Source organism: Anomaloglossus baeobatrachus, chromosome 5 (assembly GCF_048569485.1).
Source record: "Anomaloglossus baeobatrachus isolate aAnoBae1 chromosome 5, aAnoBae1.hap1, whole genome shotgun sequence".
Classification (NCBI taxonomy): domain Eukaryota; kingdom Metazoa; phylum Chordata; class Amphibia; order Anura; family Aromobatidae; genus Anomaloglossus; species Anomaloglossus baeobatrachus.
In genome coordinates, this window is record NC_134357.1 from 419,788,180 (window position 1) to 419,800,241 (window position 12,062).

Below are 12,062 nucleotides of genomic sequence, written 5' to 3' on the forward strand. Positions count from 1 at the left end.
TCGCCAGGGCATGGACGCGGGGGAATGGTCTCTCCACCCGGACGTGTTTCAAGAGATCTGTTGCCGCTGGGGAACGCCGGACGTCGATCTCATGGCGTCTCGGCACAACAACAAGGTCCCGGCATTCATGGCACGGTCTCAGGACCACAGAGCTCTGGCGGCGGACGCCTTAGTTCAGGATTGGTCGCAGTTTCAACTGCCTTATGTATTCCCTCCTCTGGCAATGCTGCCCAGAGTGTTGCGCAAGATCAGGTCAGACTGCCGCCGCGCCATCCTCGTCGCTCCAGATTGGCCGAGGCGGTCGTGGTACCCGGATCTGTGGCATCTCACGGTGGGGCAACCGTGGGCGCTCCCAGACCGACCAGACTTGCTATCTCAAGGGCCATTTTTCCATCTGAATTCTGCGGCCCTCAACCTGACTGTGTGGCCATTGAGTCCTGGCTCTTAGCGTCCTCAGGGTTGTCTCAAGATGTCATTGCCACTATGAGACAGGCCAGGAAACCAACGTCAGCCAAGATCTATCACAGAACTTGGAGGATCTTCTTAGCCTGGTGCTCTGAGAGGGGGTTTATCCCCTGGCCGTTTGCCTTACCCAGGTTTCTTTCCTTCCTTCAATCTGGATTGGACAAGGGTTTGTCTCTCGGCTCCCTCAAGGGTCAAGTCTCGGCGCTTTCCGTGTTTTTTCAAAAGCGTCTAGCCAGGCTTCCGCAGGTCCGCACGTTCCTGCAGGGAGTTTGCCACATAGTCCCACCTTACAAGCGTCCGCTGGAACCCTGGGATCTCAACATGGTTCTACGGGCTCTTCAAAAACCACCTTTTGAGCCGCTGCGGGATGTCTCTCTCACGTCTTTCGCAGAAGGTGGCATTTCTAGTGGCGGTTACTTCACTCCGTAGAGTGTCAGAGCTGGCAGCACTGTCATGCAAAGCCCCCTTCCTGGTATTTCACCAGGATAAGGTGGTTCTACGTCCGGTCCCGGACTTTCTCCCTAAGGTGGTGTCCCCTTTTTCATCTCAATCAGGATATCTCCTTACCTTCATTTTGCCCTCATCCAATTCACTAATGTGAAAAGGATTTGCATTTGTTAGATCTAGTGAGAGCACTCCGGATCTACGTGTCTCGCACGGCGCCACTGCGCCGCTCTGATGCGCTCTTTGTCCTTGTCGCTGGCCAGCGTAAGGGTTCGCAGGCTTCCAAGTCAACCTTGGCTCGGTGGCTCAAGGAACCGATTTTTGAAGCCTACCGTTCTTCTGGGCTTCCGATTCCTTCAGGGCTGAAAGCCCATTCTACCAGAGCCGTGGGTGCGTCCTGGGCATTGCGACACCAGGCTACGGCTCAGCAGGTGTGTCAGGCGGCTACCTGGTCGAGTCTGCACACTTTCACAAAACACTATCAGGTGCATGCCTATGCTTCGGCAGATGCCAGCCTAGGTAGGCGAGTCCTTCAGGCGGCGGTTGCCCACCTGTAAGAGGGGGCCGTTGTTTCGGCTCTTTTTATCGAGGTATTCTTTTACCCACCCAGGGACTGCTTTTGGACGTCCCAATTGTCTGGGTCTCCCAATGGAGCGACAAAGAAGAAGGGAATTTTGTTTACTTACCGTAAATTCCTTTTCTTCTAGCTCCTATTGGGAGACCCAGCACCCGCCCCTGTTCCCTTCGGGCTGTTGTTCTTTTGTGTACACATGTTGTTCATGTTGAATTGTTCTTTTGGTTCATGGTTTTCAGTTCTCCGAACATCCTTCGGATTGATTTTACCTTAGACCAATTTATAAGTTCCTCCTTCCTGCTTTGGCACCAAAACTGATGGGCCCGTGATGCACGGGAGGGTGTATAGGCAGAGGGGAGGGGTTACACTTTTTAAAGTGTAATACTTTGTGTGGCCTCCGGAGGCAGTAGCTATACACCCAATTGTCTGGGTCTCCCAATAGGAGCTAGAAGAAAAGGAATTTACGGTAAGTAAACAAAATTCCCTTCTTTTGCGCTTGTTGATCGTTGCTCATTGGTGTCACACGCTGCGATGTCGCTAACGACGCCGGATGTGCGTCACTAACGACGTGACCCTGACAATATATCGTTAGCGATGTCAGTGTGTAAAGCACCCTTTACCCTTACATTTGGGATTAGCAATTTACACCCAGAACTGCTCGTGGTTCTGTCTGCATATTGGACCTGACAGGTTCCCTTTAAAATGATTATTCCCTTAGGTCTACATCAGCCATTGAAAGCCGCTGCTGACCTGTCCTTGTGCTGCTTGCTTGGTATAGTGCACATGGCATATTCCCAAATGAAGAGGACAGCTACACAATACCCGCAGGCTACACAAGAGCTGTCGAGCAGCTGTTAGACACCACATGGTAGCTGTTCTCTTTCTGATGTTGGACTGGGAAGCCCTGGATAACTCTTCAAACCTAAAGGGGGCTTTACAGGCTGCGACATCGCTAACGATATATCGTCGTGGTCATGGTATTTGTGACGCACATCTGGCGTCGTTGGCGACATCGCAGCATGTAACACCTATGAGCGACCTTAAACAATTGCAAAAGAGGCAAAAATCGTTGGTCTGCTACACGTCGTTCACTTACCAAAAATCTTTGTCTGGTCAGTAGCGAGGTTGTTTGTAGTTCTTGCGGCATCACACATCGCTATGTGTGACACCACAGAAACAAGGAACAACCTCGTACCTGCGGCCGCCTGCAATGAGGAAGGAAGAAGGTGGGCGGGATGTTTGTCCCATTCATCTTTGCCCCTCCGCTTCTATTGGACAGCTGTCGTGTGACGCCGCACAAACCGCCCCCCTTTGAAAGGAGGCGGTTCGCCGGCAATAGTGACGTCGCAGGGAAGGTAAGTACGTGTGACGGGTGTAAGCGATGTTGTGTGCCACTGGCAGCGATTTGTCCATGACGCACAACCGACGGGGGAGGGTACGCTCGCTAGCGAGATCGCAGCGTGTAAAGCACCTTTTAAGGCTCCCCCAATTACAGGCAATCTGTCACTGGGTTTTTACCACCTAATCTGAGATCAGCATAATGTAGGGGCAGAGATCCTGATTATTGGGCTGCTTAGTGTAGTTTTGATCTACTGCTGATCAAAGGGCATAAGATAATAGACTTGTGACTTTAAGGTGACAGCTTGCTAAGGGGTGCAATCGTTAACAGTGCACAAAGCAATGTTCGTAACAGCATGGCTGGGGGACTTTTGGTGGAAGAACATGATTTGCCTCAATTCCGTCTAAGATTGTGAGATTGGCCCTTTGGTGATTAAGAGGACAAATTCTGACAGACCGACATGTATTTGCTTGAAAGCTGTCTTAGAAGAATGGAAGTTAAATATGCAAAGACAATTTGGGGAGGGAGAACAAACTCTATATTAATGACCATGGATTTAGAATCTGTGGTCATAAAATCTCCTGTATGTGGAAAGTATATGGGCGCCAAAATGTTTTGTCCATATAATGTATACAAGGGATGCTATACAAATCAACTTATGTCTTACCATATAAATCTCTGTGAGATTAAATAACTGTGTGTGTGTGTGTATGTATGTAATATATATATATATATATATATATATATATATATATATATAATATATATATAATATATATATATATATATATATATATATATATATATATATATATATATATATATATATATATATATATATATATATATATATATATTACACACACACACACACTTATTTATTCTCACAGAGATTTATATGGTAAAACATAAGTTGATTTGTATAGCATTATACACACATACACACGCACGCTATATTTACACCTCCATAGCCATGTAAGTTGTGCTTTTTCCAGTGCGTCTGCTTCGTGAGGAGCTGCAGTTACTTCAGGAGCAGGGATCCTATGTTGGAGAAGTGGTGCGAGCCATGGACAAGAAGAAGGTGTTGGTGAAGGTGAGGCAGAGCACCACACATTACTGATGACCTGTAGAAAGACTTCATGTAACTAACCGACTTGTCATCATCTAGGTCCATCCCGAGGGGAAGTTTGTTGTAGACATTGACAAAAACATTGATATAAACGATGTGAGTATTTTCTTTGGAAAGAGTTTTTGTTGTGCTGTAAGAGATTTATTACTGACCCCAAACTCTTTATCAGGTGACACCAAACTGTAGAGTGGCTTTAAGAAATGACAGTTACACTCTGCACAAAATCCTGCCCAATAAGGTGGACCCACTAGTGTCACTGATGATGGTGGAGAAGGTTCCAGACTCCACATACGAGATGATTGGAGGTTTGGACAAGCAGATCAAGGAGATAAAAGAAGTCATCGAGCTGCCAGTCAAGCACCCTGAGCTGTTTGAGGCACTTGGGATTGCACAACCTAAGGTTAGAGATTCAGCATGGATTGTGTACTGGTTTTATGATCTGGACAGCATTAGAGGTAGGGGAGCGGTGTCACACTCGGGACACTGGTCTGGGAACCACAAATGGAGAGCTAACACTTTAGAGCACTTCCTCTGTTTTCTTTATACCCCTATTGGAGGAGGGCAGGAACATGTAGTCTATTGCACCCTGCTGCCTGCAGTTGAGGTTCAGATTATGTATGTATGTATGTATGTGTGTATTATATAATTTTTTTTTTCTTCGGCGCTCCATTGGGAGACCCAGACGATTGGGTGTATAGCTACTGCCTCCGGAGGCCACACAAAGCATTACACTAAAAAGTGTAAGGCCCCTCCCCTTCTGGCTATACACCCCCCGTGGGATCACGGGCTGCTCAGTTTTCAAGCTTTGTGCGAAGGAGGTCAGACATCCACGCATAGCTCCACTGTTTTAGTCAGCAGTAGCTGCTGACTATATCGGATGGAAGAAAAGAGGGCCCATATAGGGCTCCCAGCATGCTCCCTTCTCACCCCATTCCTTTTGGCGGTGTTTGTTAAGGTTGAGGTACCCATTGTGGGTACGGAGGCTGGAGCCCACATGCTGCTTTCCTTCCCCATCCCCCTGAGGGGCTCTGAGGAAGTGGGATCTTACCGGCCCCCAAGCCCTGGGGCCGGGCTCCATCCACAGACCCATAGAACCTGCTGGATACGGAGCTGGGTACCGTTCAGGGACAAGGCCCTGCAACATTCAGGTACTCTGTGTCCCCGTTCAGACAGGCACAGGCACACTCCAGACTTGCTGGGTGTGCTAGTGCGCCGGGGACAGTAGCGCTGGGGTCGTGTCACTGCAGCTTAACTGAGTGACTTTATGGTTGGGAACTACCGCGCCGACCGCCCCTAGAGCGGCGGCGCGGCTGAGACTTGTGGTGCGCCGGGGACTTAGCGCCGACCGTGCTTTTACGACGGCGGCGCTTATAAATTTAGTCCCCGGCTTTTGCGGCCTAGCTCCGCTTCGTTCCCGCCCCCACCCTGTCAATCAGGGAAGGGGAGAGACGCTGTGCAATAGGCAGCGCCGAGGGCTGGAGCCTTATTTACATGCTCCAGCCCTCTCACTGGGCACAGTGGGACGCATGTTTCCCGCACTTTGTCTGTATACGCCCAGGGCCCGCCCCTCTCCACAGGACGCCGGCAGCCATTCCTGCATGCAGTCTGGCTGGAGAACGGACACAGGCTCTGGGAGACCCAGACAAGGGATTTTGGCGACCACACACCCGCTTTTCAGCGGGCGGTAAGCGGCACATATGTGCTGGCCCCACTAGTGCCACAGTGTTTTTATTGGTGTACTTTTACTGTGCCATATATATATATATATATATATATATATATATATATATATATATATATATATATATATATATATATATATATATATATATATATATATATATATACATACACACATACTGCACTGAGGTCGCTTCTTGGCTTATACCCTATACTGCTCTAAGGAGACAACAACATGTCATCCGCAAAACGCAAGGGTGCCAAGGCACGGGTTGTATACGAGGCGTGTACAGCATGTGGGGCTGATCTACCGGCAGGTTCCAATGACCCCCATTGTGTGCAATGTTCGACCCCTGTGCCGCTTCGGCAGCCGGAGTCTATGATAGTAGTGACCCAGGCAGAGACACCGGTGAACCCTGCCCCGGTGACGGGGACAGAGTTTGCAGTTTTCGCTGATAAGATGTCTGTGACTATGACAAAGATACTGGAAACCTTGCAGTCCAGGCCAGTTACCCAGACCATGGACACTGCTGAGTCAATGCTCCCTGGTCCCCCTCAGTTGGAACTTATCCGTGCTCCAAGGGGGTCCCTGGCATCACAGGCTGATGGCTCTGACTCGGATGACAGTCCCAGGCAGCCTAAGCGAGCTCGCTGGGAGAGACCCTCCACGTCATCACGCTGGTCAGGGTCTCAGCGAGAAGAGTCTCTGTATGATGAGACAGAGGGGGGTGATCAGGAGTCCAATCCTGAGACCGCACTCAATCTGGATACGCCTGATGGTGACGCCATGGTAAATGACCTTATAGCGGCCATCAATAGGCTGTTGGATATTTCTCCCCCAGCCCCTTCAGCAGAGGAGGCAGCTGCACAGCAGGAGAAGTTCCATTTCAGATATCCAAAGCGTAAATTGAGTACTTTTCTGGACCACTCTGACTTCAGAGAATCAGTTCAGAAACACCATACTTATCCAGACAAGCGTTTCTCCAAACGTCTTAAGGATACACGTTATCCCTTTCCCCCTGACGTGGTCAAACGCTGGACCCAGTGTCCAAAGGTGGATCCCCCAATCTCCAGGCTTGCGGCTAGATCCATAGTTGCAGTGGAAGATGGGGCTTCACTTAAAGATCCCAATGACAGACAGATGGACCTTTGGTTGAAATCTGTCTATGAAGCTATCGGCGCGTCGTTTGCTCCTGCATTCGCTGCCGTGTGGGCACTCCAAGCTATTTCAGCTGGTCTGGCACAGGTGGACTCTATCTTACGTCCAGCAGTGCCGCAAGTGGCGTCCTTGACGACGCAAATGTCTGCGTTTGCGACCTACGCTATCAATGCAGTCCTGGACTCTACGAGCCGGACCTCAATGGCGTCCGCCAACTCTGTAGTTTTGCGCAGAGCCTTGTGGTTAAAGGAATGGAAAGCAGATTCTGCTTCCAAAAAATGTTTAACCAGCTTGCCATTATCTGGAGACAGACTGTTTGGTGAGCAATTGGCTGAGATCATTAAACAGTCCAAGGGTAAGGACTCTTCCTTACCCCCCAGCCCAGATCAAGCAAACCTCAACAGAGGAGGGGACAGTCGAGGTTTCGGTCCTTTCGAGGCTCGGGCAGGGCCCAATTCTCCTCGTCCAAAGGGACTCAGAAGGACCAAAGGAACTCAGATTCCTGGCGGGCTCAATCACGCCCAAAGAAAGCAACCGGAGGAACCGCTTCCAAGGCGGCTGCCTCATGACTTTCGGCCTCCTCTCTCCGCATCCTCGGTCGGGGGCAGGCTCTCCCGCTTTTGCGACATTTGGCTGCCACAGGTCAAGGACAGGTGGGTAACAGACATTTTGTCTCACGGGTACAGGATCGAGTTCAGTTCTCGTCCTCCGCCTCGGTTCTTCAGAACTTCCCCACATCCCGACCGAGCAGATGCCCTTCTGCAGGCGGTGGGCTCACTAAGAGCAGAAGGAGTGGTGGTCCCTGTTCCTCTTCAGGAACAAGGGCAAGGTTTTTACTCCAATCTCTTTGTGGTTCCAAAAAAGGACGGCTCGTTCCGTCCTGTTCTGGACCTAAAACTGCTCAACAAGCATGTGAAAACCAGGCGGTTCCGGATGGAATCCCTCCGCTCCGTCATTGCCTCAATGTCCCAAGGAGATTTCCTAGCATCAATAGACATCAAAGATGCTTATCTCCACGTGCCGATTGCTCCAGAGCACCAGCGTTTTCTACGCTTCGTGATAGGAGACGACCATCTTCAGTTCGTAGCTCTGCCATTTGGTCTGGCGACAGCCCCACGGGTTTTCACCAAGGTCATGGCGGCACTGGTAGCAGTCTTGCACTCTCAGGGACACTCGGTGATCCCGTACTTAGACGATCTTCTGGTCAAGGCACCTTCTCAAGAGGCATGCCAACTCAGCCTGACTGTTGCGCTGGAGACTCTCCAGACTTTCGGGTGGATCATCAACTTTTCAAAGTCAAATCTGTCACCGACCCAATCACTAACGTATCTTGGCATGGAGTTTCATACTCTCTCAGCGATAGTGAAGCTTCCGCTGGACAAGCAGCGTTCACTACAGACAGGGGTGCAGTCTCTCCTTCACGGTCAGTCGCACTCCTTAAGACGCCTCATGCACTTCCTAGGGAAGATGGTGGCGGCAATGGAGGCAGTCCCGTTTGCACAGTTTCATCTGCGCCCACTTCAATGGGACATTCTCCGCCAATGGGACGGGAAGTCAACGTCCCTGGACAGGAAAGTCTCTCTTTCCCAGTCGGCCAAGGATTCCCTGCAGTGGTGGCTTCTTCCCACCTCATTATCACAGGGAAGGTCCTTCCTACCCCCATCCTGGGCAGTGGTCACGACAGACGCGAGCCTGTCAGGGTGGGGAGCAGTTTTTCTCCACCACAGAGCTCAGGGTACGTGGACTCAGCAGGAGTCCACCCTTCAGATCAATGTTCTGGAAATCAGGGCAGTGTATCTTGCCCTACAAGCATTCCAGCAGTGGCTGGAAGGAAAGCAGATCCGAATTCAGTCGGACAATTCCACAGCGGTGGCATACATCAACCACCAAGGAGGGACACGCAGTCGGCAAGCCTTCCAGGAAGTCCGGCGGATTCTGATGTGGGTGGAGGACAGAGCATCCACCATATCCGCAGTTCACATCCCGGGCGTAGAAAACTGGGAAGCAGACTTCCTCAGTCGCCAGGGCATGGACGCAGGGGAATGGTCCCTTCACCCGGACGTGTTTCAGGAAATCTGTCGCCGCTGGGGGGTGCCGGACGTCGACCTAATGGCGTCTCGGCACAACAACAAAGTTCCGGCCTTCATGGCGCGGTCTCGCGATCAAAGAGCTCTAGCGGCAGACGCCCTAGTGCAAGATTGGTCGCAGTTCCGGCTCCCTTATGTGTTTCCACCTCTGGCACTCTTGCCCAGAGTGCTACGCAAGATAAGATCCGATTGCAGCCGCGTCATACTCGTCGCCCCAGACTGGCCGAGGAGGTCGTGGTACCCGGATCTGTGGCATCTCACGGTCGGCCGACCGTGGGCACTACCAGACCGGCCAGACCTACTGTCCCAAGGGCCGTTTTTCCATCTGAATTCTGCGGCCCTGAACCTGACTGTGTGGCCATTGAGTCCTGGATCCTAGCGTCTTCAGGATTATCTCAAGGGGTTGTTGCCACCATAAGACAGGCTAGGAAGCCCACGTCTGCTAAGATCTACCACAGAACGTGGAAGATATTCTTATCCTGGTGCTCGGCTCAGGGAGTGTCTCCCTGGCCATTTGCATTGCCTACTTTACTTTCTTTCCTGCAATCTGGGTTAGAAAAGGGCTTGTCGCTCGGCTCCCTGAAAGGGCAAGTCTCGGCGCTATCCGTGTTTTTTCAGAAGCGTCTAGCACGACTTCCTAAGGTGCGCACGTTCCTGCAGGGGGTTTGTCATATCGCTCCCCCGTACAAGCGGCCGTTAGATCCATGGGATCTCAACAGGGTACTAGTTGCTCTCCAGAAGCCGCCCTTCGAGCCTCTGAGGGATGTTTCACTTTCTCGACTATCACAGAAAGTGGCCTTTCTGGTAGCGATCACGTCTCTTCGGAGAGTGTCTGAGCTAGCAGCGCTGTCATCTAAGGCTCCCTTCCTGGTATTCCACCAGGACAAGGTAGTGCTGCGCCCCATTCAGGAGTTTCTCCCTAAGGTGGTATCCTCGTTTCATCTTAATCAGGATATCTTCTTACCTTCCTTTTGTCCTCATCCGGTTCTTCGGTATGAAAAGGATTTACATTTGTTGGATCTGGTGAGAGCACTCAGAATCTACATTTCCCGCACGGCGCCTCTGCGCCGCTCGGATGCACTCTTTGTCCTTGTCGCTGGTAAGCGCAAAGGGTCGCAGGCTTCCAAATCCACCCTGGCTCGATGGATCAAAGAACCAATTCTTGAAGCCTACCGTTCTGCTGGGCTTCCGGTTCCATCAGGGCTGAAGGCCCATTCTACCAGAGCCGTGGGTGCGTCCTGGGCATTACGACACCAGGCCACGGCTCAACAGGTGTGCCAGGCAGCTACCTGGTCGAGTTTGCACACTTTCACCAAACATTATCAGGTGCATACCTATGCTTCGGCGGACGCCAGCCTAGGTAGAAGAGTCCTGCAGGCGGCAGTTGCCTCCCCGTAGGGGAGGGCTGTCTTTGCAGCTCTAACATGAGGTATTTCTTTACCCACCCAGGGACAGCTTTTGGACGTCCCAATCGTCTGGGTCTCCCAATGGAGCGCCGAAGAAGAAGGGAATTTTGTTACTTACCGTAAATTCCTTTTCTTCTAGCTCCTATTGGGAGACCCAGCACCCGCCCTGTTTCCTTCGGGATTTTTGGTTTTTTCGGGTACACATGTTGTTCATGTTGAACGGTTTTCAGTTCTCCGATGTTACTTCGGAGTGAATTTGTTTAAACCAGTTATTGGCTTTCCTCCTTCTTGCTTTAGCACTAAAACTGAGCAGCCCGTGATCCCACGGGGGGTGTATAGCCAGAAGGGGAGGGGCCTTACACTTTTTAAAGTGTAATACTTTGTGTGGCCTCCGGAGGCAGTAGCTATACACCCAATCGTCTGGGTCTCCCAATAGGAGCTAGAAGAAAAGGAATTTACGGTAAGTAACAAAATTCCCTTCTTTTTTTACCATATTTACCAGGTAGCTGACTTGTTGATACAGTTTTAATTTCATTTTTTCTTTTCAGGGCGTGCTTCTTTATGGACCCCCAGGTACAGGAAAGACACTACTGGCTCGGGCTGTTGCACACCATACAGACTGCACATTTATCCGTGTGTCCGGATCCGAACTTGTTCAGAAGTTTATTGGAGAGGGTGAGTATAAATGTTTTCTGAAACTGTATTTTTTTGGCATAATTGACTGAAATTACAGAAGAATATGGACGCTTTGTACAAATGTGGTCAGATAAAAGTGCAGTAGCCACACATTTAGAACCCAGAACTGGATTCGATACGATCGTGTATTCGAAGAAACGGTTTCCCAAAAGGTTATAAATCTTTTTCTCATGTGTTAGGCCATGTTCACACATTGAGTATTTGGTGGTTTTTTTTACCTCAGAATTTGTAGCCAAAACCAGGAGTGGAACGGTCAGAGGAAAGTACAATAGAAACACGTCACCACTTCTGTATTTATACGCACTCCTGGTTTTGGCTACAAATACGAAGGTAAAAAGACTCTCCAGATACTCAACGTGTGCACGTGGCCTTAAAGTAGGTACCGTATTTTTCGGACTATAAGACGCACCCTGGTTTTAGAGGAGGAAAATGGGAAAATAAAACTTTAAGCAAAAAATGTGGTCATGACACACTGTTATGGGGCGAGGATCTGCTGCTGACACTGTTATGGGGTAATGTCCCCAAATTCTCTACTAAGGTACCCCATCCTGGTAATGATCCTCCTGCGTTGTATATGATCCTGCTATAAACCCCCATCCTGCTCCTATACCAGCATCCTGCTCATATACCTCGATCCTATTGATATACCCCCATCCTATTGGTATACCCCCCATCCATCCTGTTCATATACTCCCATCCATCCTGTTCATATACTCCCATCCATCCTGTTCATATACCCCCATCCTGTTCATATACCCCCATCCTGCCTGCTCATATACTCCCATCCTGTTCATATACTCCCATCCTGTTCATATACCCCCATCCTGCCTGCTCATATACTCCCATCCTGTTCATATACTCCCATCCTGTTCATATACCCCCCATCCTGTTCATATACCCCCATCCTGCCTGCTCATATACCCCCATCCTGTTCATATACCCCCCATCCTGTTCATATACCCCCCATCCTGTTCATATACCCCCCCATCCTGTTCATATACCCCCCCATCCTGTTCATATACCCCCCCATCCTGTTCATATACCCCCCATCCTGTTCATATACCCCCCATCCTGTTCATATAC

The 12,062-nt window shown here is 50.2% G+C and overlaps 1 protein-coding gene across 3 annotated transcripts in view; it reads left to right on the forward strand.

The window, feature by feature from the left end:
* PSMC5 (proteasome 26S subunit, ATPase 5) overlaps positions 1–12,062 on the forward strand; it is an 84,326-nt gene that overhangs the window by 47,607 nt on the left and 24,657 nt on the right. For all 3 annotated transcript variants that reach the window (XM_075350300.1, XM_075350298.1, XM_075350299.1), the window contains exons 4-7: positions 3,818–3,915; positions 3,991–4,047; positions 4,121–4,351; positions 10,832–10,958. In XM_075350300.1, the coding sequence (XP_075206415.1) occupies positions 3,818–3,915; positions 3,991–4,047; positions 4,121–4,351; positions 10,832–10,958 (513 nt within the window). The remainder of the gene's footprint in view (positions 1–3,817; positions 3,916–3,990; positions 4,048–4,120; positions 4,352–10,831; positions 10,959–12,062) is intronic.